The sequence below is a fragment of the Urocampus carinirostris genome, chromosome 14, assembly GCF_059441175.1.
Source record: "Urocampus carinirostris isolate Australia breed hairy pipefish chromosome 14, RoL_Ucar_1.0, whole genome shotgun sequence".
NCBI classification, from domain to species: Eukaryota; Metazoa; Chordata; class Actinopteri; order Syngnathiformes; family Syngnathidae; genus Urocampus; species Urocampus carinirostris.
The window spans coordinates 37,795,665-37,823,492 of NC_142362.1; the positions used below are offsets into that span (position 1 = coordinate 37,795,665).

The following is a 27,828-nucleotide window of genomic DNA, read 5'->3' on the forward strand; positions in this document are numbered from 1 at the left end:
CTGAAGAGGTATTGGTGCGAGACTCGATCAAAGGCTTTTTCAAAGTCTAGGTTTAGGACCGCTAGTCGCATGTTTCTGTCTCTTGCATAACAAATGGTGTCACGGATCAGCATGAGACTGTCGCTGATCTTCCTTCCCACAATGGCACAGGTTTGGTCTGGATCAACCAAGTCTCCCAAGACAACATACATTCGTGTTGCTAGAAGCTTGCTGAAAATTTTACAGTCCACGTTTAAAAGCGTTATGGGTCGCCAGTTTTTTAAGTCAATTTTGTCTCCTTTTTTGTGCAATAGAGTAACTATCCCTATTCTGAAACTGTCTGGCATATGGTCTCGACTGGTAAATTCGTTAAAAACAGTTAACAGATCTGGTGCTAAAATATCCCAAAAAGTCCGGTAAAATTCGAGGTTGAGTCCGTCCTCCCCGGGTGATTTGCCTTTTTTCATAGTCTTTATGCAATCATTCATTTGGTCTTGGGTAAAGTCCGATGTTAAAAAGGGGTCTTGACGCACTGATCTTGAAATATGATCTAATACATGCCCCATTTCATTCTCATATGTTTCTTTCTTTTCAAATAATTTTTTGTAGTAGTCTTCGACCAATCTGGTTATTTCACTACTTTCCTTTGTTATTTGCCCGTTTTCGTTTTGAAGTTTAAAAATCCCCTCATTTTTGCCCATAATTTTTTTTAAAAAGTAGCGTGTACATTTTTCCCCTTCTTCTATTTCTCTTTCTCTGCTTCTTATTATGATTCCTTTGCTCTTTCTTTCCGCCAAAGCGTTTAGTTCTTGTTTGGTCTCTTTGATTTCATCATTAAAGTCCATCCCCTTTTCTGTTAGGATGAAATAGCGTTGGAGTCTTCTTTGTAGTCCCGACATGCGTTTCATCTCTTTAAGTTTCTTGTTTTTCCCTGCATTTTTAAAAAAGGTCTGTGTTCGTTTCTTTGTCATTTCCCACCATTGTGCTCGTGAATCATACGAGTCTTGAAGGGTCTGCCAGTCTTTGTACAGCTCCCTGTATTGTGCGGCTAGAGCCTCATCCTCCAGCAGGGAGCAGTTTAACTTCCACAAACCCTTCCCAACAGTCATACCTGAAGGAAATGAGAAAGAGCAGGACAGTAGCAAGTGATCCGAAAAAAAAACTGGAATTAATCTTGCATCACTCTGTGCTAAACCCCTCGTAAATATGTAGTCTATTCGAGAGGCTCTGGCATTGTCACTATTGAACCAGGTGAAGCCCTCCTCTCCTGGATGTATGGATTTGAAACAGTCCACCAGTTTAAATGTCCGGCACATGTCTTGTGATAAAGTTGATGTTTTATCTACTTTAAACTCCTCATCGTTCCTCTTTCTATCCTTCCTACTTAGGATGCAATTAAAATCTCCTCCCACGATTAGTGGTTGATGGCCTAGCATATGCGACTGGATGTCCTCTAAAAGTTCGTACCTGAGTTGTCTGTCGGCATGGCCGTATATGTTAATGAGGTTAAAATCATTCCCTATATAAGAAAGTCTTGCTAAGATTGCGCGTCCGTCTCTCATCACAGTACTCCCCTTTATGATGAGTTGAGGGTTGTTTATTAAAATGGCTACCCCATCGTTACGGTTTTCATTCGAGCCACTCCATAATGACGGATATGGCCAAATCTCTTCCCACTGTTTATAATTTTTTAGAAAGGGGATGCAGCATTCCTGTAGTAAAAACACATCTGTTCTGATAGTTTTTAAGAACGATAAAACACTGTGAGCCTTAACCTTTGATCTCACACTTCTCACATTGATAGTAGAGAATGTAATGTTCATAATTGTTGTTAAAGTATTAAAACTAGTTAGACAAAACCGGGGGATCTGAGTCCATTCTTTGGTGATCATCGAGATCATCGAGAGTGTCACCTGTGTCAGACACATCACTTAAGAGTAGTACCTCATTTTGAGACTCACCGGGGAAAACTCTGGGACCCTCTGACTCTCTGTCTGTGGTTCCAGGTCTTCCCCTTTTTTCTGGGTTAGGGGGTGAGCCAGAGGACCTATCAAGGGGTCTCTTACTTCCTTGCCCACAAAGGGTCAGATTTTTTTCCCTCCCCGACTTCCTCCGTCTCAACTTCATACAGTTCCCTTGTGGGCTTATTCACCGGCAATCGGCTTTCTTCTAAATCTCTTATCTTTGTTTCTGGTTTTTTCACCACTCCCAATTTTGTCTTACTTTTACTCCTCTTTCCAGTGCCCGTATGGGTTTTTGGAGAGTCATTCGCCTTTTCGATTTGTTTGTCTTCTCCAAATCCCGGCAATGGCGTAGCAAACAAATTTGCTAATTTGAACTCTCTTCCAGGCCCTTCCTGATTAATATGTGTTTTCGGAGTGGCAGTTGCTTTTTCTATTCGTTTGTCATGTCCAAATTCAGGTATTTTATGAGAAATCGAATTAGAATTTCCAGGTTCTTCCTGTTTCAATTTTGATTCTCTGGTCTCTGCTCCAGGGGTTTTGGTAGGTACATCTGTTTTTTCAATTTGTTTGTCTTGTCCAATTTCTTTGTGCATTTCTTGATCAATTTCATTGGGTATTTCCATAACTTTATTCATTTCCTGTTCATCTTCATTGGGTATTTCTATAACTTCATTAATTTCTTGTTCATTTTCATTTTGTATTTCCATGACTTTATTAATTTCATTGTCTTTGTTATCTTTATTCACTTCATTGTCTTTGTGACATTTATTCATTTCATTATCTATGTTGTCTGACATCATTTCATTGTCTTTGTTGTCTTTTTAACTGCCTTCCTAGCTTTCAATTTGTTAGCAAACGAATTCGGGCAGTTTCTAAAGAGGTGATTCGTTTCTCCACAGAGATTGCATTTTCTCCTATTGATACATTCCTCAAAGGAATGTCCAATTGTTCTGCACTTTCCACAAAAAATTCGATCACATACCTCAGCCAGATGCCCATGCTCACCACATTTGCGACAGAGTTTCGGTTGCCCTTGATAGTGGATAAAGCCACGGTTTTCCCCCAGGAATATAGTCGACGGAATTTGTTTCAGTCCCTGAAAGCCCTGAGGATCTTGCCGTAGTTGGACTGGTACCCTCCAGGCACCATTCCAATAGCCTTTCTCACACCTCACCTTCATAGCCTGGCCTTTTACTGAGCAGTATCTACTCAACCAATAACAGACGTCATCAGCACTGATTATTTCACTAAACATTCTAACAACGACAATCTTGTTAGCATTATCAGTCAGCTTCTCCACTGTAAATCCTGAAAACTGGGACCTCACTCCCTCAAAGCGATTCCAAAACTCTTGATAAAGAGCTGCCGTTTCAAAACTCACATCAAAGCCTTTGCCAGAAGTCATTTTTATGACAGCATGTACCTCCTCCTTTTTAAACTTCAGAATCTTTTCAACAAACTTGTTAATAAAATCTGTCCTTGACATTCCCTCTGAAATTGCCACAACATCTTTGAGCAAGAATCTCACGCAGTTACGTCTCCGCCCGCCGGTATAATGCCCGGCCATGGCAGGACTCGGCTGCTTTACTTCCAACTATGTTAAAATGGTTAGAATTGTAAAATTAATAATTAACAATACTCTTAATACCGACGCCAATGACAGTATAAACGCATAGAACGAGCAGTGCTAACCTGATGCGTCCACCATCAACCGCAGTGACTAACCTGATGCGTCCACCATCAACGGTCAGTTCATAATATAGTCCAAAAATCTCTGCCTACACACTTATATTTTCTCAATTGGATAGTGGGGTTTTTAAGGGTTATTGATCTATCTTCGTTATTCATTATCCATTATCCGTTATCCGTCAGTTCATTATATGCTACAAACCCCTTCTTTTTAATTGGTCAGTGCAAGACTTATCAGAACAAGTGTCCAAAATAAATACAAATAAATACATGACAAAAATATACAGTTGCAAATACATATTATACATGGTTACACATATTTACAAAGACAGACGGTACACCGAGAGAGTTTTCAAAGCTTTAATAATAATATAACTTTCATCCCAAACCGTGCCTGTGAAAGGTACCACCACGCTACTCCTGACACACTCGCAGGGCTCGATACATAACTGTTAAAAAAAGCTGTGCCGCAATTGGGCTGTTAGAAAAAGCCGTCCCGTAACTATGAAATTCAGCAAATATTTGCAGTACCTCCGGGAACGGTGCATTCGCAATGATCGCAGCAAGGCTTTAGGGCTGGGACCTTAGCTTGACCTTTTGGCTGAGAGTAAGTGTCCCGGCTCCTAGGCTTTGTAGCGTATTATGAACTGACCGATAACGCATAATGGATAATGAATAACGAAGATAGATCAATAACCCTTAAAAACCCCAAAACCCCAATATGAGCTTGCTCTGTCCACTCCACGCATCGGCCCGGTATTGCAGTACCTCCGGGAACGGTGCATTCGCAATGATCGCAGCAAGGCTTTAGGGCTAGGACCTTATCTTGGCCTTTTGGCTGAGAGTAAGTGTCCCGGCTCCTAGGCTTTGCAGCGTATTATGAACTGACCGATAACGGGTAATGGATAATGAATAACGAAGATAGATCAATAACCCTTAAAAACCCTAAAACCCTGCAAACTTTGGCCTTTGATGCTAGGTCCTTAGCTTGGCCTTAGATACTAGGTCCTTAGCTTGGCCTTTTGATTTTTGCATTCCGGAGATGGAATAAGAGCTTGCTCTGTCCACTCCACGCATCGGCCCGGTATTGCAGTACCTCCGGGAACGGTGCATTCGCAATGATCGCAACAAGGCTTTAGGGCTAGGACCTTAGCTTGGCCTTTTGGCTGAGAGTAAGTGTCCCGGCTCCTAGGCTTTGTAGCGTATTATGAACTGACCGATAATGGATAATGGATAATGAATAACGGAGATAGAACAATAACCCTTAAAACCCCCAAACCCCCCGGCTCAGTCCTGGCCCGGTATTGCAGTACCTCTGGGAACGGTGCATTCGCAATGATAGCAGCTAGGCTTCAAGGCTAGGACCTTAGCTTGGCCTTTTGCCTGAGAGTAAGAGTCCCGGCTCCTAGGCTTTGTAGCGTATTAATGAACTGACCGATAAGGGATAATGGATAATGAATAAAGAAGATAGAACAATAACCATTAAAAAAATCCCACCCCCCCAGGCTTTGTAGCGTATTATGAACTGACCGATAACGGATAATGAATAAAGAAGATAGAACAATAACCCTTAAAAATCCCTCCCCCCCGTCACGACCTGAGAGTAAGAGTCCCGGCTCCTAGGCTTTGTAGCATATTATGAACTGACCGATAACGGATAATGAATAACGAAGATAGATCAATAACACTTAAAAATCCCCCCCCTCTGCAGTACCTACGGGAACGGTGCATTCGCAATGATTGCAGCAAGGCTTAAGGCTAGGACCTTAGCTTGGCCTTTTGGCTGAGAGTAAGAGTTATGAATTGACCGATAATGGATAATGAATAAAGAAGATAGAACAATAACCCTTCAAAAATCCGCCCCCCCCCCCCCCCCCCCCCCCACCCCCCCTTGGATCAGCCCCTTCGCTGGAAACAAGCGTTTTAACCTAATGGCTAGACTTATAATATGATATGTCTGATAATTAGCCAGCAATAGAGAAACAACATATCTATGCGGGTTCTCCCCGTTAAAGTTGTTCAGTTTAAAAGGACTTTTTTTCTTAACGTGGATGCGTGCGGCTAATGTACCGGTGCGGCTTGTGTATGTAAAAAATCAGTTTTCTTCACGAAATGTGGGGGGTGCGGCTTATAATCAGGTGCGCCTTATAGTCCGGAATTTACGGTAGTTTATTCTTCCTAGCACTGTACAAAGAATCATCGTTTTTGAAGATAATGCCTCCCACCTTTCAGCGTTACTATTGCACCAGTAGACCTTTTACCTACCATGCTATAATTATAATTTGCAATGTGGAGTTTTACGGACAAAAAAAATTATCATGAGTTCCGGACTGCAGACCGTACCTGATTGAAAGCTGCATGCTTACATTTAAGAACCAAACTTTATTTTGTCTTTGTACAAGCCAAAACAGATTTTAAGCAAAACAAAACAACAAATCGGGAAAAAAAAACACAGATAATGTTAACGTACATGTTCGGACGTGAGAAGGAAGAAGCATATGCTTATTATTCAGATTATTATTATTAAATCCTACCCGCAGAGTTACTTAACAATTGCATCCCAAATCTAGAAATCCTGTGTATTTACATGTAAAATATAACTTATGATACATATTTACATTGGCCCTGTGGATACACAGTCTTTTTATCATTATCATCATCACCATTACAACTTCCATCACTTTTTTACCATCATCATTGTTGTCCATACATTTTTAGAATATTATATGATTAGCGTATCAATTATGATAACAATAGTTCTTGGGTGCTCATGGTGAAACTGACTGCTTTGTGGTGTGTCTTGTCCGTCATACATCTTTGGACCTGCTACCCTAGGGGGTCCGCCCCCAGGCAGCAGGACCACCCATTCTTGAGTGTCCTGATCTGCGCATTAACAAGACAGTACGGGAGCTTGAGCCAGATGCCTCCAGCATCAAACTCCCACTGGTCTGCCCTAACTATGAGATGTGCAGTTATGTCTGTTTTGTGTTTTTTTAAGATGTATATCTTTGTGATTGTATCCCTATTTATTTAATTTTTGTTAATATTCCACCATCCTCACGGTTTTTGTGTATAGTTAAAGGAGCTGTATGGTATTTGGAACTTTTTATCTCCCTAATCTCCTTGCTTATGTCTTTATTGCACCCTCTTTTAGCTCGTCCAGGATTGCCGTGCAAGTAGATGCATTAGATGCGCACAAATAAAAAAAAAATTATTCTCTCATTTTTCTTGGGTTTTGGGTTGACTTTGGCCTCTATTTGAAGCAGTTTTTTCTTACAAAAAACTAAGAAAAACAAAAAAAAAGAAGCAAAAAAAAATCCTATTGTGGTTGATACATTTCTAGTGGGTTATTATTTTTTTTTCCACTTTTTAGCTCTACAGCCAATCGTCACTTGCTGAGAGCGCTTGCCCAGGCAGGGTGCGGAGCTTTCGAATTTTTTGATGACAAACACAAGCACAGTTGGGCGGGGAAGGTAAGAAAATACCCTCATGAGATTAGTCTTGGACCTCTGGAAGTTGATGAAGTCGTGTCCTTTGTGGTGGCAGGTAGAGAGTCAAATGAGGCGCATGTTGTCTCCTGGTTGCAGTTCAGTGTCAGTAAAGTGGCAGCAGTTCAACCCTTCGGCACGCCCTCCTATGCAGGCCCCGAAGCAGCTCCATGCGCTCTTTAACGACTGCCACACGCTGGTCTATGGCTTTGTGCCACACTGCACGCAGGTAGGCTCTTACCCAGTTTTGAAATTGGATTAGTTTAAACATCTTCAATAAAACATTCTTACAGGGACCAGTAAATGGACAGCATAAAATGTGTGCCTTAGATGGGAGGGCTACTGAATAACATTAAAAAGCGTGCCTTAGCTGGGAGGGCCGGCCGTGTTTCGGAGGCTCACAATTAAATTATGATTAAGGGATGTAAGATTTGAATATAAAACAATCTTTGAAGGTTTACTTGTATTCCTTCACTAAGATTGAACATCTTGTAATATTAACAACGGTGTGTTTGTAATAAATGAAAATATATTGAATTTATTTCCACTACAGTTTATTTAACTCACGGAGACTAGAAAGTGACAAAAAAAAGCACACAAACACTAATTAAAATGATTGATTTAAAGATTTAAAAGCCTCCGGTATTTATTATTGTTTTTTAATGAAATTGTATGTAATTTGGGAACTTATCTCTTAAACTGCACATCTTTTATAGAGAGGAGTTAAAGCTTCTTTAAACAAAACGGATACACTTCACCATGCAATATTTTTTTTCTTCCTTACCTTTCCAATTATTTCAATTACCAACGCTCAAAAGGAAACAAAACAAAACAAAAAATGACAACTTTCACAACATCATGCAGGAAATGACGTTCAATGTTTCAATATGTTGTCATTGTCAAGGTTAAAACTTGAGATTGTATTAGGATAAAGAAAGAACACACTCAGAGTCGGAGATTAAGTTTTTGATAGCCCTTCAATTGGAGGTGCGTCCCACTGAGCTTTCCCCAAGGTCTGCTTCCAAGATCGGCTGGAAGGATCACACACCCCCAATGGCTAGAGACTTATTTATTGAAAAAAATATCACTTTTCTACTTATCACTGATTGTGAAGCCATTATAACAAAATATATCTTTTAAACTCAATAACACATTTTTAACAGTTTTTCAATATTTTATCTCCATTTTTGCCACGGCACTAAACTGTTACCACCAACAAAATTGTCATTTGTTTGTTTGCCTTCCTGGTCTGGAAATACCTTCTTCCTCTTTATCAAAAATTGTGTGTGCTTTTTGAGAGTTTTTTACCGGCCTTGTAAAAAAGGTTTGCCCGAAGTTGCCTTTAACTCGCGGGTCTTTTCTGTTCTTGGTGCGCTGCTGGCCGAGTAATTACGGTAGCCTGGAAGCTTTTGTAACAAGTGCTGCAGTGGCGATACATGATCCGCGACAGTTTTTTTCACATGATAAAAATTAATTCTTCCTCCCATTCACTACGAAACTTGTAAGATGTTTTCATTTTTTCCGCCATGTTTATGTACGTAGAGCTAGACCAACACTCAACATCTTGTGTTTTTTAGCTTCGCTGCAAACATAAAATGACATCGATCTTTTTATATCGGTGAAGCATGCATCCAAATTTCCACAACTTAACGGATGTTTTCTCCAAGTGCAGATACAGTTGCATGCCATCTGCATAGCAATGAAAACGATACTTTACTTGCAGATATTATCAACAAGCATAAGCATATACATTCTAAAAAGAAGGGTGGAAGTACAGAACCCTGTTGAGCATCACAAGTGTCATAAAAAGGTCCATAGTCATTTTGCAGTACCGTAATTATCACAATGCGTCATGTCTGGGGAGTAGGACATAAACTATAAAAGTATGGTTCCTGAAATACCAATCCATTATTCCAGAAGATTCAAGTCTTTCTCTTTTTAACTCCCTGTAACAAATTGAAAAAAAAGAATCATGAAAAGATTAATAGAGAGTTTGGAAACTAATTTGGAAAGAATGTGACACAAAAACAATGAACAATGTACTTTACATTGCCTCTGCACACACAAAATCATGAACTTTAGGGACCTTGTAACCCTTTTGACATGGTGCTGCACATGCCAGGAAGCTGATTTTTGCACTAATGTCATTTGATTACTTGCTCGGTTTTTCCACTTATCATTTCCTCAGCAGTAACTATTGTCGTCCACTATTTTACTTTTTCAATCTATTTTGATCATGTATTTGTGTCAAGGGTGTCAGAGAAGTGGTTTGTTGGTACTATAAGATTACCAATAAAACTTTAACTTGGCTTTGTATTTCAAATTTTAACACGTGAAGCCACTAGTCTTCTCTTAGATTGTGTCTTCACCACTTGAAAACATTTTCAACAAATGGAATACGTCAAGTATTTGTTATAAGCCATTTTAACATTGTCAATTTTTTATTATCATGCTGTGTTAACTCTTCACCAAAAGCAGAGGAAGCTAGGGGTGGGTGATCCAGGAATTTATCTCAATGATCCAAGTAAATACGTTGTTGTATCGGTAAATAATGGTCTGATACTGATATTTTTTGGAGAGAGTGTCGTGATCATTAAATATTTTAACTCTCACCACTTGAGTAATTTATGTTTAAGATTAACCACAAAGATTTTAAGCACAAAAAAAAGTTTCATTGTTTTATCAAATAAGTAGATTGCAAAATTTCCCAGTGTAAAACATAAATAAAAGCCAAGAGAGTCAGATTAAAAAGCAGCACTGTAACTAAAATACAAACGTGTGTAATAATGTCAACATCAATGAGAAATAAAGAACCCGCCATTGCACAATATTTTGTAAATAGCAATACAAATGAAGTGTCGATTGTCTCTTTTGTGAAAATGGATTAACAGGTTTTTGTTCATCAGCCGCATCATGTTTACATTTTTGTTTGCAGCTCTTTGCTGTCTGCAGGGTGTTTTTTCATGATGTTATGTACATTTTTGGTGTTGCCACAGTTGCAGACCATTTTACAATTGGAATTACACCTGGCATTGTCCTTTTCTGCGCTTCCTGTTTGCCTCCGTCATTTTTAGTTTCTGGTAGGGTTGGTGACAAAGATTTGTCCCTCTCTTCTGCCAGGCAGAGAGTGTGCAGCAGCAGGCCAGGTAGGGACAACTAAAGAAATTGTGCCTGTCAATCACGTATACATGTATAATCTTGCGCTGGGTGTGAGAGAGAAGTGCTGCCCTGTCAACATATAGCAGCGGTCCTTTGAAAAATTAGGTGAAGTGAAGTATCAATCTGATCCAAGTACTTGTTTACCGATTATATATGTGGATCACTCCGCTCACCGTTGTGGGTAGAGCATGACGCTATTACTGATACTGACTCGGCAGTTAGCATTAGCAATAAGTGACATACAAGTGCTGCGAAGCCCACAAAATGGGTGCAGCTAAATTAAAGCTAATGCTAATGTGTCCTCTCGCTAAAATTAGAGACTAGTCACTTCAGCATTAGTAAGTAACATCTATGGTTGCAAATGCTAGCATCACTAGTTCTCTGATTTATCTATGACAGAAATTTGGTTAATCACGATTGAATATTGTAATTGCTTTTCAACATTAGTAAAAATAACTTGAGTGTTTTTTTAATTCAACGTGGATGTATTTAATCTTTTTTTATGGATGACTATAAAAATTGATACATATTAACAGATGCGATAGTAATATTTGACAGGTTTTAATCATTTTAGAGGTATTTCAAGGGTTAAGTTTTTCATTCCCTTGGTTTAACAAAGCCTAGCTTAGTACAAATAAAGTGTTATGTACGTAATTTGTCCCATCCTTTCTCATGGTCTTTTACAAAAGAAAGCTGACTTCCTTCACATGACTTTGAAATCATCATATCATGTGCAAACATTATTCTTGTCCCAGAGTTCTCTTGTAGATGTGTTAAACATTAGGTTTTCGCAGTAGTAGGCCGTGTATTTCACACCCAGGCCTTCAGTAGTGCTACGTCTGAATCAATCCAACCCTCAATAATTATTTTATGGCTATGAAAAAGTTTACTGCAGCTACTACTGCCACACACATATATAAAAAACACACACACATCACTAATAACCTCATACAATTGCGATATTATTTTGAAATAGAGGCATATTTACACACCATAAATCTTAATTTTTGTACACAAAATCCACCCTCCTTTCTTTATTCAAGAAGATTTCAATTATTCTGTCGTATTGATAATCATTGCGTTTCAGTTTCTTTGAGACGTTCTTTTTTTTTTTATCACCAACGAATGTTGAAAGTCAAGCTTCTCCTGTTGTATTCCTGGCACAAGTTTTTATTCAATTTTGGGCTATAATGTCAGTTCGACAGAAGCAGTGGATACAGCCATGTTTGTATTCATGTTTTCGTTGTGGAGCTTCTTTTCCCTGCACACTTGCTTGCTGAGCTGTAGCCTATGTCCCCTCTAATTTTTCATGTATCTGAGCAAACACACAAGCTCCCTGAGCAAACTGAGGACTACTGTGAGCAACATCAGATATGCACGCTTTATTTTTGAATAAGTAATTTGGTCCACTTAAAAAAAAGACAAAAATCTGAAAAATGGGATGTGTAGATGTTATACAGTATGTGAGAGTCCTACTTTGGCCACGGGAGGAGTCCTGCTTTGGTCTGGCCGTGGGTCCTGTTCTGGAAGATATGAGACATATACACCTTTCAGACATTTTGCTCACATTAAAACATTCACATTTTGCACAATGATTTGTGCAAGTAATACTACCAAAAATACTACAGAAAGGCTACTATGGAAACATTACAAAAAACACTACAGAAATAATACTACAAAAATACTACACAAACAATACTAAAAAAAATATGACAGAAAAATTACTAAAGAAATACTTTTAAAAAAATACTACAGAAATACTTCTATGGAAATACTACTGTAACACTACAGAAATACAACTACAACATTACGACCAAAATACAACTATAAAAATACCACATCAATTCCCTTACGAAAATACTACTACGGAAATACTGCTAAAATACTGCAGTAATACTGCTATGGAAATATGAAAACTGAAATACAATGTTTTGCAGAGTAGACCTTTCTCACTTGAAAAAGAAAAGTCTCACCCGATTTCACCGCTTTTTCTTCCATTTGCACATACTACGTCAACCATTCCATATTAAAATAACTGCATTTCTTTTTTACTGTTGCTTGTTGAGTGGATGTGTCGCTCCCTGTTCGTTTCGCCATTAGCATCTATTAACCCGCTAGCGAACCTGCACAGCGCATATAGGCGGGGCCCAGACACAAGCACCGTCAATGCCATGATTGGTTTGTACCGTAAGTGAACTGTATCGTATCATTGGCTAGACACCTGGCACTCACTGAGTGAGAAACAAAAAAACAATATTATTGGGTGAATTAATTAGATTAGATTAAGTCTAATATTAGATATTAATCAATATGTTATGTTGATGTTGTTGATGCGCTGGATAGATTTTCTTGTGCGCCGAGAATGTGCGGGAAGTGCGCAATTGCGCACGTGCGCAGCTTAGAGGTAACATAGGCTGTAGCCCCAAACTGGTTCCTCCTCCTGCTACTAACCGGGTCCATACGGATAATTGAAATCCGGGAAAGTGCTTGAATTTTAACGTTGTGTTTTCTAGGTTTAGGAAAATGCTTGAATTTTGGGTCAAGAGCTTAAAAATGCTTGAAAGTCTTGCCATGTTTCTCTGCAGTCTGACTCGACAGACCACGCATTGAACGACGAAAAAGAGCAAATAATCAAGTCGGCACCACATGGCAGCTGCGATTGCATGGCGTTGTCATTAAAAGCGTAATGGCCCCCTACAAGTGCATTAGGACAGGCGCAAAACAGACATGTGTCTTCGCAAGTGAGGCAGCGCTTTTCAGTCATAAGAAATATAATTCACGGAGATGACTAGCTTAACTATGATATTTTTGCTAATAGTTTGCTACATTGCTGACCATTTTACATTAGGAATTATTCCTGGCATTGTCCTTTTCTGCGCTTCCTGTTTGCCTCTGTCATTTTTAGTTTCTGGTAGGGTTGGTGACAAAGATTTGTCCCTCTCTTCTGCCAGGCAGAGAGTGACATGTGTATTTCTGGGGCCAGAGCACCCGACATTGAGGCTAATTTGAGGGAGCTGACATGCAAATCTAGACACCAGGACAGGGCTAGCTACACCGATATAGTCATTCACGTCGGCTCTAATGATACTAAAATGAGGCAATCTGAGATTACAGGTCCTAGCAATATTTTTCTTTATATTGCCTCATCTCGCCAGCAAGATGTGTCGGCATCGAGTAATTGTCTCTGGCCCCTTGCCTGCGAGAGGCAATGATGAGAGGTTTAGCAGGCTAGTCTCGCTAAACCGGTGGCTGGCAAGTTTTTGTAGTCAGCAGGGATTTAGGTTTGTGGATAACTGGCCTGCTTTCTGGGGCCGACCTGACCTGCTGAGGAGAGACAGCCTTCACCCTAACTGGGAAGGTGCTCTTACTCTTTCTAAAAATAACAATTAATGTTTAAGCCTTCCATGACAGGGTACACTAGTGCAGGCCAGGTCACAGGTGATTAATGAACCTGTAATCACGGGTGTGGAGTCTGTAACGCTAGAGCTAACTAGCGCTATGCTAGATTCATGCAATTCACATAGTTTTTGTAGTTTAGAGCGTTCCATTGACTGCACCACACACCCTGATCTGTACTCTTCTATAGCATCTTCTTCTGTGCTTCTTACCTATGTTTCTCCCTTGTTAGGTGAGGAGGGAGAAGAAATAACATTATTTTCTACCAATAGTCATCCTGCTACTCCACCTGTCAACAATATTCCTGTGGTATGGAATTTGGGCCACCCCTTGCCGTCATGCAAGGCACAAGACCCGGGACCGGCAGCATAATCCTGTGGAGGTTACCACTAAGATTGCCATTAAGGTTCAAAACTCTGGAAAGGTTTCAGCTCAGTCCACAGTGCTGAAGCTTGGCCTTCTGAATATTAGATCACTATCCTCCAAGGCTTTACTTGTCAATGACCTTATTAATGAACACAATCTTAACCTTATTGGCCTTTGTGAGACCTGGTTAAAACCAAATGAGTTTGTAGTGTTAAATGAGGCTTCTCCCCCTAACTTTGTGAGTTCGCACTTGGCACGACCATGCAAAGAAGGTGGAGGCGTTGCTCTTATATCGGAAGGTAAGTTGAAATTTACTCCTGGTACGCCTACTGTTTTTAAAACGTTTAAGCACTTGTTATGAGGCCCTTAATGTCAACACCAATTTATGTAGTTGTTGTGTATCACCCACTTGGACCATACTCAAATTTGGATGAGTTTTCGCAACTGTTAACAGACTTAGTAACTTATGCGGACAATGTTGTAATTATTGGTGATTCTAATGTTCACATAAACTCCCCATCAAATTCACTTGCAATTGCTTTTAAGTCACTGATTGATACATTTGGTTTCAATCAAATAGTTGATGTGCCCACTCATAAAGATGGGAACACTCTACATCTCGCTCTGACCCGTGGCGTAGTAGCCTCAAATGTTACAGTGTTACCGTATCCTAATGCCATCCCTGATCACTATCTTGTTAAGTGTGAGGTCCTGGTAAATGTTTACTGTGATAAGGAAAATTTAGGCTTTAGCAGTCGCAATATCCGCCCTACAACGGTATTAGCTTAAAAAGAACTATTACCTACGGTAACTGCAGCCTTTCCTTCGTACACTGGGTCTGTTGACTCACTTACAAACAACTTCAATACTGCTTTGGTTAATGTTCTTGATTCTGTGGCGCCCCTAAGGCATAAATTTCGACCTAAGAAGCATACACCTTGGTTTACTGAAGAAACCAGGTCACTCAAACAAGGTTGCAGAAAATGAAAATGGCGCACTACTTAGCTGGAGTTCTTCCGACTGGCCTAGTGTGACAGCTTGCTGAAATATAAAGTAGCCCTTGCCTCAGTTAAAGCATCGTTTTTCTCTAAGATTATTGTTAAACATAAGAATAATCCGAAATTTTTGTTTGACACAGTGGCGAAACTTACCTGACAACAACTTAACCCAAATAGTTGTACTTATCCTACTAACGACATTATGGATTTTATTAATAAAAAGATTCAACTAGTCAGGAATGAAATTTTTAAAGAACGCTCTGTAACCTTCTCCTATCTCAAAGATGTGGAGGTGTTAGGTAAGAACTGTGGCGGCGGTTGTTAGGAAACATTCTCCAGTTTCAATGATTTGTCCCTTGATAGTCTAACACAGATGGTCAGTAGGGCCAAACAAACTACTTGCCTGCTTGATCCGTTTCCAGCTTCACTGGTGAAGGATCTGTTTGGTGTCTTAGGACGATCAGTTTTAAATATTATTAATATATCGCTATCCTCGGGTATTGTTCCTGTAGCCTTCAAGTCTGCCGTCATAAAACCCACGCTTAAGCGACCTAACCTTGACTTCATCCGTGTTATGGAATGCCCTGCCTCCGGAGATAAGATCTGCAACCTCAAGTTTTTAAATCGAGGCTTAAGACACAGTTCTATTCCAAAGCTTATGATTGATGCCCACCTCATATTCTGCATTGTCCTGTCTTTTTCCGACTGCTTGCCTGGTGGTAATACGAAGGAGAAGGACGATTTGGAGATGAGTCAGCGGACCAGCGTTTGACCTGAAGCATGTGAACGCCTGCATGGACCAGCTGGCAGAGATGGGAAACTGCGTCGTGTCTGTCATAGACTTTCTGGACTAGTTTACATGCTGGGGGCGTCCCTGCTGTCATGCACTTTCCGGACAGATTTTCAACATTTTACCTAGTGTTTACTATGCTTGTGTATAGTAATGCTAATTGTGATTCACACTGGTCATCCTGGATTACCACTTGTGAGGTCCTTTCTCAAGGTTTCTCTTTTTCCTCACGCTGAGGTTTTGAGTTGTTCCTTGCCCGCATGTTGGTTTAAGATCAGGTAATTTTGTAATTGTAATCCTGTGCAGTCCTTTGAGACATTTTTGTGATTAAGGGCTATATAAATAAATGTGACTTGACTTGACTTACCGTATTTTCCGCACTATAAGGCGCACCTAAAAGTCTTAATTTTTTTCAAAAGCTGACCATGCGCCTTATAATACAGTGCGCCTTATATATGGATCAATATTAAGTCGCAAAGTCTTGCTACTAATGAAAGCAGCCGCCGACTAGATTTTCCCCCGAACGCAAAGAAGTCCGCGGTGTATGCTGGGATTTATATACTGGCGTTTCATTGGCTAACCAATGTCTCAATCATCATTTGAATCGATCACTATTAGATAAAGTTATTCGGAGGTAAAGGGGGCGGATCCTTTTTATCATTTACAGGCTCGCATAGGCTAAAGGGGCAAAACAAAGCCTGCAATTGGCCGAAAAGATGTGTCAATCATCAGTTGAATTGATCACTATTGGCTTAAGTTATTCGGGGGAAATAAATATTTTACTCTCCTGGATTTACTACACTCACGGATTTAAGAGGACCATGGTTGCACATTATTATTGAACAGAACGACTTCGGTGAGCTACTCCGGCTATATATTTTCCCAGTATCTTGTTTCAGAGTGATAACGATGTTTCTGTGATGGGTCTTTTTTTAAATTAAACTCTATTCCAAGTGTTTATTGTCATATGCACAGTAAAGTTGCGAGCGAAAAAGAAAATAGAAACTAAGAAATGGTTGGCATTTCTTGAATCCCAAGACTTTAACCTTCCGAATGATATTTGGAACGATGCATTTTAGTGACATCGTACGGACACCACATCCGCATGTGTCTACGACACGTATTTGCTTCTTTGCAAGCTTTCGGAATGTTAAGGGAGTAATAAGTTTGACTGAACTATCTGACTGTTTTGTCGACGTTCCCATTGTAGCGCCTTATAATCCGGTGCGCCTTATATATGGAAGATATAGGACCAAAAACAAATTTTTGGGGGTGCGCCCTATAACCCGGTGCGGAAAATACGGTACATGCTACACCTAAACAGGGCAGCAATATGTATCAATATTGAACAGCCATGTAAAAAATTAAGGTATCGTTTCCCAATGGTAAATTGTAATGGGAAAAACTAAATGAAACTGAAAATGTAAGCTATATATTCCTGTCCTTTTTACCTTACTCCTATAACGGGAGAGATATGTTTCAAAAATATTTTCACACATGTTCAGATCCACAAATATATTCGCAATTTAGTCAAGATCTAAAAATAATGTCTTGATAAATGTAGACATAAGAATAAAAATTGCTTATGTAAATTGCTGATATATTTGTGGCTCTGCAAAATACATGATTCACACTGGATTTTGTCTTTTGATGAAACTGGAAAAATTGGAAAATTGGCCTTAAAAGTGCTTAAAAATTGCTTGAAATTTACAACGAAAAAAGGTGTCAGAACCAATGTTCCATCTAATTTTCCACAGGTCTGAGCATTCACACAAAGTTGGTGAGCAACACTTGAAACAACAGTGAGCAACGGCAATCCCAAGTGTGGCAACTGAGTCATTATCAAACATGTCCAAAACTTGACATCACGTTACATTTTGCGGAGTTGTACTGCCTAAAAACGTCATTTGTTTTTACAACAATTCTTTCACAAGATTTTATTTTTTTTCCTGGTACCTTTTGTCGCATAATACTAACATACTTGGGGGCTTATTTAGTCGATTGCACGATACAGAACTGTATTTAATCACATTTTTTAGTGGAAGTACAATGTTGGCAGCAAGATTGACTTGGTATAATTGGAAATTATTTGAATGCAACACAAACTTTTCCTTCTTTTTCCCTGTTTTTTTAAATTCCTTTAAAAAAATCTCATTGTGTTTATTTTTTTCTAGCTGTTACTTTTGTCTTTTTGTTCTCTATTTACTTTTTTACTTTGTTTCTTTTTTGGGGGGGCTTTTTCTGAATTTTTCTGTATTTTTTCTCTTCCTTTTGTTTATTTTTTTCTCAGCTTTTCACTACTTTTTCTTTTTTGTTCTATTCCCCCCACCCCCCTTTAAGTCATTTTTGGCACAATTTTACATATTATTTGTGCGTGTAGGGATTAAAGAAGCAAAAACAACCTGAAGAGCCGTTCGGGACCCAAAAGAGCCGGTTCTCTTCAGTGAGCCGAGCCGAAGAAGCCGGTTCTCGAAAAACTCTACCAACTTTACTCAACTTCGTTCAACTTCGAGACTGACTTCAAAATACCGCATTCAGAAAACAGGGGAACCCGTGTATTTTTACCTTCATGCACTGAAACTTTGACTTAATTTGCTTCTTAATTAGCAGTTTCGAGCCCTGATTTTTCTGCGCTGGCTAGATTTTCTTGTGCGCTGATAATGTGCAGGCAGTGCGCGATTGCGCACGCGCGCAGCTTAGAGGGAACGTTGGTCAGAACCCTGTATTAAATCAATACAATAATAAATTTGCTTGCACATCCCACTAGATACAGTTTGCTACCTCGTATGCTCCATCACTAGCCAAACATGGTTTGTTAAAATGCTGATGCTTCCCTACGCCTGCGAGAAGGCATTGGTTATGCAAACTCGAAACATGATTGTTTAAAGCAAGTTTTACTGACATGTATTTTGTACTACAGGGCCTGCAGAAATGATTGTAGATTCCAGTTTGATTCAAATTCAGAATTATTTATGGACAAAACAAAAATAGCACGAGTCTGTGATTCAGATATTTTTTCAGGCCAGCAAAGAAGGCTTAAAGGTCCACCTCTGGTTTTGCACAAAAAAGTATTCTTCGATGCAAAAAAAGAATAGCTTGTGATTAAGTGATGAACACATTTGAAGAAAACTGAAGAGGCAAACAATTGGTAGATTTAAGAGTAGTATTGTTCAATGGTCATCAGACAAAATGTTTGAATTGCTGGTCGTTTACATCACCCCTCTTACCATCACATCTGTCTGCCGGTTGCAGGCAACTCTGCTCGGAAACCTGAGCGGCCAGGAGCTGAGTACCATAGTGTCCACCAGTGAACTGCAGAAGACAAGGGGCACAGTAAGAAAATTTTGATACTATAAGTCTGTTTGTGTTCGGCATGTGCATTGAGATGTGCTATAATGTGTATGCAGTTTCTTCATAAGTTGACAGCGAGAGCTCTCATCAGAGATTACGAAGATGGAAACTTGGATCCCAGAAAAATTGTTCACGAGGTGCCATAAAATGTTTATTAAGCCCAAAAACAATTGTGTGACAACATAACTCTCTCAAAGCTTTAAGTGCTTTTATGAAACACACCGTATTTTTCATACTGTAAATCGCTCTGAATTATAAATTGTACCAACCAAACAATGCATAATTAAGAAGGAAAAATCATATATAAGTAACACACAAGTATAATCGGCAACGCTGGCAAAATTATGAGAACAATTGAGACTTATAGTGCGAAAAATATGGTGTTATAAACTTTAAAAAAGAGATAAGAAACTGTCAGGATATTTTTCAAGTATTCATTATCTTCCTACATCAATTTTACTTACATTTACAGTGAAGAAAATACGTATTTGAACACCCTGCTATTTTGCTATTTCTCCCACTTAGAAATCATTGAGAGGTCTGAAATTTTCATCGTAGAAGGAAGGAAGTTGTTCCCCAAAATCTCACAATGCATGGCCCCAGTCATCCTAGCTTTAATGAAGTGCACTCGTCCTGTCCCATGTGCGGAAAAACACCACCCTTATGCTTCACAGTAGGGATGGTGTTCTTCGGTTTGTAGTCTTCATTCTTCTTCCACCAAACACGCTTAGTGGAATTATGACCAAAAATTTATATTTTGGTCTCATCTGTATCATTCAAATGGTCTTAGCAAACTTAAGACGAGCTTTGACTTGTGCTGATTTAAGCAGGGGAACCTTTCGTGCCATGCATGATTTCAAATCATGACGTCTTAGTGTATTACCTACAGTAACATTGGAAACAGTCCCTTTTCAGGTCATTGACCCACTCCTTTTGTGTAGTTCCGGGCTGATTCCTCACCTTTCTTAGAATCATTGAGACCCCACAAGGTGATATCTTGCATGGGGCTCCACTCCGATTGAGATTGACCGTCATATTTAGCTTCTTTCATTTTATAACAATTACTCCAACAGTGGACCTTTTTTCACCAAGCTGCTTGGCAATTGCTCTGTAGCCTTTCCAGCCTTGTGTACAATTTCGTCTCTGGTGTCTTTGGACAGATCTGTGGTATTTGCTGTGTTACAAGTTTAAGTCTTACTGATTGAATGGATTGGACAGATAACAGGTGCATCTGATTCAGGATTATCAATGGAGTGCAGGTGGACTTTTAATGGGGGGACTAACAGGAATAACAGACTAACTCCAGGGTCAGAATTCTAGATGATACACAGGTGTTCAAATACTTTGCAGCTGTATCACGCAAATAAATTGTTAAAAATCATACATTGTGATTTCTCTTTAGTTTCTCTCTAGCACAGTGGACATGAACCTACGATAAGAATTTCACACCCCTTGATGATGTTTAAATACTTGTTTTCTTCACTGTATATTAACAATTTTTTTTGTGACCACTACATGTGCTTGAAAGAACAAGGAAAAATACAAACTTCGGCAACTCAAAGTGACCAAACCGCTCCAATTTCCATCCAATTGCCTTTCGCAAGGTTTTTTTGTTTTCGGGTACCCATAGGAGCAAGATGGTGGACAATTATGTCAGTTCCATCTGAGTTAGGCTCATACTATAGAAAATAAATGCAAATGTTCTGACCCACAAGTTTTATTCAAACTGCATGTTCATATGATAGTTCAATTATTTTTCTCATTTTTCGAATCAATTTAGTTTTTTTTAAATTAATGAAGTTCTTTTCACCGCTAGGATACACTAGATAATGCCACTGTCCCTTTAAATAGAACCGAGCATTACTATATTCATGTCAAAAACAAAAGTAACGCTTTACAATTACGTGCAAACTAAGAATTAGTTAAAAATACTAGTTTTATTGTTTTGAAGCATGTGTCTGTCCTGATTAGTTTTAATCATGTTTTCAGGAGACTGATGATAGGGTATTTTTGTGTGCAAGATGTTTTTTTTTAAATGCAGATATTAATCAACTTTGAAACCAATCAAGATGCTTAAATAATCATTACTGAAAGATGCTTTACAAATCGTGAAATGGGCACTTAATTGTGCTTAACTAATGAAAAAAAACAATTGTGGTAATTGCTGTTTCTTTTATCCTTTTGCTAAGTAACTCAAAAAATGTTTTTAACTGAATATGCAAACCAGTTGAAACGTGTACAGTAATCCCTTGTTTCTCGTGGGGCTTGCATTCCAAAAATTTCCTGCGATAGTCAAAACCCACAAAGTAGAAACATTATTTTATGTATTTATTAGTTATCAGCAGCAGGGCGGCTGAGTGGTTAGCGCATACGCGGCATAGTTCTGAGGTCATGAGATCAAACCTTCCTGTTTGTATGTTCTCCCCATGCTTGCGAGGGTTTACTCCGGGCATTCTGGTTTCCTCCCACATTCCAAAAACATGCATTTTTGATTAATTGGATGGTTCAAATTGTCCCTAGGTTTGATTGAGCGCGGGAGTTTTCTGTCTCTGTGTGCCATGCAACTGCCTGGCAACCAATTGAGGGTGTCCCCTGTTTACTGCCATGACACTACTGAGGATAAGCGGTGAAGATAATGAATTAGATATTAGTAACATATAAGATATACGACTGTAGCAAAATAACAACAATATATCTATAAATAAAAGCATAGAACATAGAATGGCAGTTGAATGAATAGTCTTGATTGTCATTAGACAATAGTACAACGTAATTGGAGGGCTTCTCCTTTCAGCGTAAAAATACATGTAGAGAGCGGACAGCTAGTTGCACACATTGACTTGTGGGCCTTGTCTGATAGCATACATCAGCCTATCAAAGTCACGCACATAAAACAGTCACACACACACACAAAGTCCTTCCCAACGTTTTCTCATGATAGCCTTTGCTGTGTGCTGTTTGCTGCAGAACACAATGCATGACACGTTGATATCAATGACAATAAAGACAATTCAATTCAAAATACGCAAAGTATCTAAACACCAAAAAGTAATTTGTGATAGAGTGAGGGATTACTGTCTATAAAAATGTATTTCAGATTTTTAAAAAAAATGATTTGCTAAACACAAAGACAACATTTATCTCTGGTTCCACAGGGGATAAAAAGCCAGTTGAAGTCCTTCATCATTGAGTTAAGCAAAGAGTACTCAATTCTGTCTCAGTTCACCAGCTTTGTAGCCATCGAAGAGAGGGTTTGTTTTTTTTTTCCTTTTTATTTCATCTTCACATATATGTCTTTAATAAAGTCTTTTTGAGCTTTCAGAAGCCAGGTCAAACAGAAAATGGCTTTACGGACGTCTCAAAGTTGCTGGAAGAAGAAGATGTGGATATCCTCCCCTATATGAAGTGGAACACTCAGACTTGTGAAGAAGAAGTTAATGAGGATCTTGGATCGTGTCTGGTATGTTGTCATGTTTACTGTGTCATTATTGTCGCTCTTTTTGCATACCTTACAATTAGTCCTGCACCAATTTACCATATTTTCCCGTCTACAAGGCGCACCTAAAACCCTTAAATTGGCCAGAAATTTTAATGCGTGGCTTATATGTCCAGAGCGAGAGATTCTCACGGAAAATATTGGAATCGATACTTGTGTATCATTATATTTGGATAATTTTTTACGAGTCGATAACTTACCGCTTACCGCAATTGCATAAAAATGGTAACACCAGGATCGAACCCTGATCGCTACGATAAGTGCTGATTTCTTACCACCAGGCTACGAGAGACATATATGAAGCAGGGAAAGTCAGATGGTCTTATTTTATTATCTATCATATGTAGTTTATATGTAATGTCCGACAATAATCTCGCGGCTTGGGCCAATTATGATCGTGTGGAACCATGACTAAAAATAGTGTGATGATAATATAAAATCGAATGCCTTTTCGTGCATCACCTGTATCCCTTCTAGTCTGTTGTGATTCAGGTTCAATTCTCGTTGCATTCTATTTTTACAATTGTGATTATATCTTATATCTCGACCGATCAATCAGTGCACAAATATGATACTTATTCACTTTTTGTTTAACCCTAGCCCTTACGCTACTTTTAAATCTATGCGCCTTATAGTCCGGTGCACCTTATATATGAAAGAAATATCACAAAAGACTAAATTTGGGTAGTTCGCCTTATAGCGCGGGAAATATGGTAGTTTAAAGTCAGTGAATCTATTGGGTATTTCAATGATTAACTAACATCTTCCCGTTTTATGCTGTCATTTTTTTAATTGTATTATTAACGATATTCACCGAAAGCAAACAGGGTTCCCACGGATCCTTGAAAAGTCTTAAAAGGAATTGAATTTACTATTCCAAAAATAAGGTCTCATTTAGTATTATATAGTCTTAAATCCAATATTAATATTTATATTGATTTGAAGTAAAAAGATTTAGTAACATGATCAATGGTCTTTTTTAATAATTCACCCATTTACTTTTGTTGCATCAACGCGTGACCACAATAACGGACCTATCAAAACGGTGGTTTCGGTAGGGCTTTTCAGAGCAAATGCATGTCTTAGGTCCACCCACAATACTCATAGCAACTTGGGACAAAGACGTTTACTCTGGACCATGGCAAAGTGTAAATTTAATGAAAAGTGGCTGACGAACATTTTGCCATGGCTAAAAGCTGTGACAGGTAATGTGTACAAGGCACGATGTATTGTGTGCAATATTTTTCTTAATTTTGTTTGTTTCAATTTTCTGTGTGTTTTTTTGTTGACTTTGTTTTCGATTTAATTTCAAAACGCATTTAAAAAATCTTGAATTTAACATGCCTCAAACTGTAGGAACCCTTGCAAAGGTAGCTCATGGTGCTAATTCCTTCGGGCAATGCGCAGCGGACACCCTGAACGATTGCCAGCCAGTCACAGGGCACACGGAAAAAGACGACTCACTCACCAGCCAATTAACCTGCCATTAATGCTTTTGGAATGTGGGAGGAAACTTGAGTGCCCGGAGGAAACCCACTCAAGCATGGGGAGAACATGCAAACTCCACAGAGGAGGTTGGGATCTGGAAGGAAGGAAAGACACACTGTATATTAATTGAAAAACTTTAAAGAGATTCCCAAATTCTAAAACATACAAAATGTGAGAAAACGGTGCACGTTTTTGCATAATATCGATATACTAAAAAATAAACATTTACTAAAATAATATGCTCTACAAAGATAAATAAAGTGAGATTTTACTTTTTGCTTCAAGATGTCCTCCGTGGTAAAAAGTTGCCGAAAAAAAGCTGTCTGACCATTTTCTCAAACGCATCAAGCTTTCTTATTCCACTTTCGTTTAAAAAGAAACAGCTCGCCTCTTTCAATTTACACCTACCATATTGCGGTGGGATTACGACCAGGTGAAGGAGAGATGTTTACATACGAATTAGGAAAGGGAAGATTTTTTTCACTTCTGGGTGGATACTGGGTGACCTCAACGCCACACGCTGGTAGCGGCGGAAAGAAGCACTACAGTAATGTCCTGTACTCGGAAAAATGTGAACACAATGTCCAGTTATTTTTCGACATTCCGAAAAAGAATCAGATCTGCTGGAATCCGTAAGTCGAATGTACGTATATCGGGAGGCGTCTGTATTTCAATGTTTTCCCAAGATAATGCATTTTGATGAGCGTTTGACTCATCTTTGACTTCCTGAGCTGTGAAGAACACCAGCACCTTAGCAAGCCAGACACCCTATTGGTTTACATGTTAACTAGTCAAAAAGTTTCTTTGTGTTTTGAGCAAGGTTTTGGTAGTTGTGTCGCAGATAGGTACAGCAATGGTACAACAAATGGCGAGCAGCCAAAATGGGGCGAACTGGCAAAAACAAAACCCATAGCTAACAGGGGGTGAAACAGCCAAGACACGTCAGGCTACCGGCTGCCATAAAAGATGAACCGGGATCCATCCGCGGGAAAAAAAGCAGGAGGCTGGCTGATAGAAAACATGATGAGCCAGAATAACCACGCACCACAGCAGCAACAACAAACACGAACCCAGCCGGGAGAAGAAATAATGAGCACAGTAGGCACAGCTAGCCGACTGCAAGCGGGGCTAACCTAGACCAAATATTAACTGGAAGCCTTCGGTGCCCGCACGCTCTCGGGGAGTTATCGAGATAATATTATATTAATTAAAAGAAAAGCAACAAAAACACTAGAAGAAAAGTCAGAATCGCAGGTCTTCAGTGACTTGACAAGCGCTATATAAATGCATTCACATTTAGATTTACATACCTAAAATGAGGCAAAGTCAAAAAAGGAATGCACGCTGTACACGACAGCATGTAAACTTACCCTTTGATGATCAACTTAGACAAAACAGTCACAAGCCTCTCAGCGAAACAGTAAGGAAAATTCCAATTACTCCAAGCTGAAATGTGCGGCTAAATACGCTGATTACAACAATCGCTGTCTGTTTTTCAACGGAATGTGCTGCTTGTTTTGGTTCTCGTTGTCTTCTGGTGACATCAAACAGTTGAGATCAAAACTGTCTACTTTAAAAATTAATACCTCGAGATCCAAGCGCGTAGAATATTTAAAAGAGAAGTGTCCTCTAAACTCCCGTTCAGTGTCCCGTTTGTCCTCCTTGTAGAAGCCATACATTTTTCCATTGTCAGAATTTTTTGAAAAATAGCCAGGGAGCCACGAGAAATCGCCAAAGAGCCACATGCGGCTCCAGAGCAAGTTTACGGTGTTGAAAAAGTCGGACTTTGTCAGCGACAGAAAGCATCGTCCTCTGCCTTCTAGAGCAACTTATTTTTTACATGATGGCTTTTGAAGAAACTTGAAATTGAAAATGATTTGCACATACATAATGTCGGTTCGTCAAGCTGTTTTACGTACGTGTAGTACTCAGACTGCAACGTCATACACACACATGCAGAAACAGGCAGAAAAAGGGCAGGGCAACTGTTAAGCTGATCAAAGTGCAGAACACAGTGCACAATGAAAGTAGCAAAACTGCAATAAGTAAACCTGAACACAGCAAGGGATTACTGTATGTCTCATCAAGAGTCTTTTTAACATTTCAGAAGCAGATTCTTGGAGAGGACGGTTTCTCTGAGACCAGCGAGTTTTTAGCTGAAGATGTTGAAGACGAAATCAACTCGACATGTTCTGTGAGTGCCGGGAAAAAAGAAAATCAGGATAAGCGTGTTTGCAGTTTGCGTGATCTGGAAGTTAGTCTTATTTGCCATACCATCTTTGTTATTTATTTTTCCTGCAGTATGACTATTATTATAGTGTCTGATTTTTTTCTTACGCAGACATTGGGTGCTATCAGTGATTCGCCACTGTATACGCCAATGGTTTGTCTCATTCATTTTTATAACGAGGAAGCACATCTGTGGAGTTGACTTTCTTATGTTTTATGTTGTAGAGTTCAAGTCCAGAGTCATTGCAGATGTTTCCTGAAAATGTTCTGTCTACGAGCTCCGTGACAAGACAGGCCAGAATAGAGGGCATCTCTAAAAAATCCTACCTTTCTCCTGATTTCGGGCCAATGATGTCAGAACAACTTTCTATAACTTTTGATGCCCCTTTACCACCTCCTACAAGTAGAGGAAGCCCCTCAGTTGTACATCCTGTGGGTCATCCTTCATTCTGCATCCGCCCACTTTCCCATAATCAAGCGCCATCCTTTGCTCCTCCTCCTCCAGCAATGCCTTTTGGTTGGTCTTCAGTTCCTCTACCAGCTTTTCCTGGCAATGCATCATTAAATGCTCCCTTTCAATTAGCTGCAAACCCCACTGTGTCCGTTGGCTTACTGTCCCCTTTCAACCCTGCAAAGGCCAAGAAAAAGTCAGTTTTAGCAGTAAAGGAACAAGAGGGCAATCGAGTCTTTAACGCTTCTGCTTTGGGAGATTTAAGTTCATGGTGTATAACTCCTGATGCTCCTCCACTTGCTGCTAAGGAAAAAGATGGACTTGATATGTTAATTCGCATTGACTCAACCATTGAAGGCAGAAAGAAAGAGGGTGCAGCAAAGTCAGTCAGATGCAGACAAAAAAGAGAAACGCGCATGTCCATGCTCAAGTTAGACATCTCGGCCAAGATGCCAGGCTCACTTTTTGGATCTTTAACTCCGTTGCTGAATCAAGGTCCACCTACAGACATTACTTACTGTGACCCGTTACTCCCTCAACAACAGACACATTTTCGTGGAGGCTACCATAAAGGGGGTATTGGTCTTCCAAAACCGGCAAGTGATATTCCACTGCAAAAATCAAAAGCAAAAAAAACTTTGAAAGCCCAAGAAGGAGCTTCAACAAAGTCTGCTAAAAACGAACAGGCTTTGCTGGATTATTTTTTGGGGGGGCAGGCTGCAAGCAAATCTGCACTGGACAAAGGGCAAAATGAAGACCTATTTGGAAACAAAACTCTCGACTTTGCCTTGGCTAGGCCAAAACCCCAAGCAGATCTTTACACCATCCTGTAAGTCTCAAACCATTATTGCCCTTTTAACTCTTTCTTTCAAATTATCATAAAATACATATATAGGAATGCAGTTTTTAAGGTTTTGCTGCTTCATTAATTTGCATTTTGTATTATTCTGCATTCTGATTGGATAAACACTCACAAATGAGTTT

The 27,828-nt window shown here is 39.4% G+C and overlaps 1 protein-coding gene and 1 pseudogene across 5 annotated transcripts in view; both read left to right on the plus strand.

The window, feature by feature from the left end:
• The window catches only part of parp4 (poly (ADP-ribose) polymerase family, member 4), a 93,029-nt gene that overhangs the window by 59,359 nt on the left and 5,842 nt on the right, over window positions 1-27,828 (plus strand). For 3 of the 5 annotated variants that reach the window (XM_088352422.1, XM_088352424.1, XM_088352423.1), the window contains exons 25-33: window positions 7,006-7,105; window positions 7,179-7,349; window positions 19,082-19,162; window positions 19,237-19,317; window positions 22,336-22,431; window positions 22,503-22,640; window positions 26,272-26,418; window positions 26,506-26,547; window positions 26,619-27,673. In XM_088352422.1, coding sequence (XP_088208548.1) covers window positions 7,006-7,105; window positions 7,179-7,349; window positions 19,082-19,162; window positions 19,237-19,317; window positions 22,336-22,431; window positions 22,503-22,640; window positions 26,272-26,418; window positions 26,506-26,547; window positions 26,619-27,673 — 1,911 coding nt within the window. The remainder of the gene's footprint in view (window positions 1-7,005; window positions 7,106-7,178; window positions 7,350-19,081; window positions 19,163-19,236; window positions 19,318-22,335; window positions 22,432-22,502; window positions 22,641-26,271; window positions 26,419-26,505; window positions 26,548-26,618; window positions 27,674-27,828) is intronic. The other 2 variants (XM_088352425.1, XM_088352426.1) reach the window with 2 other exon arrangements.
• On the plus strand, window positions 4,451-4,750 carry LOC148353370 (U2 spliceosomal RNA; annotated as a pseudogene).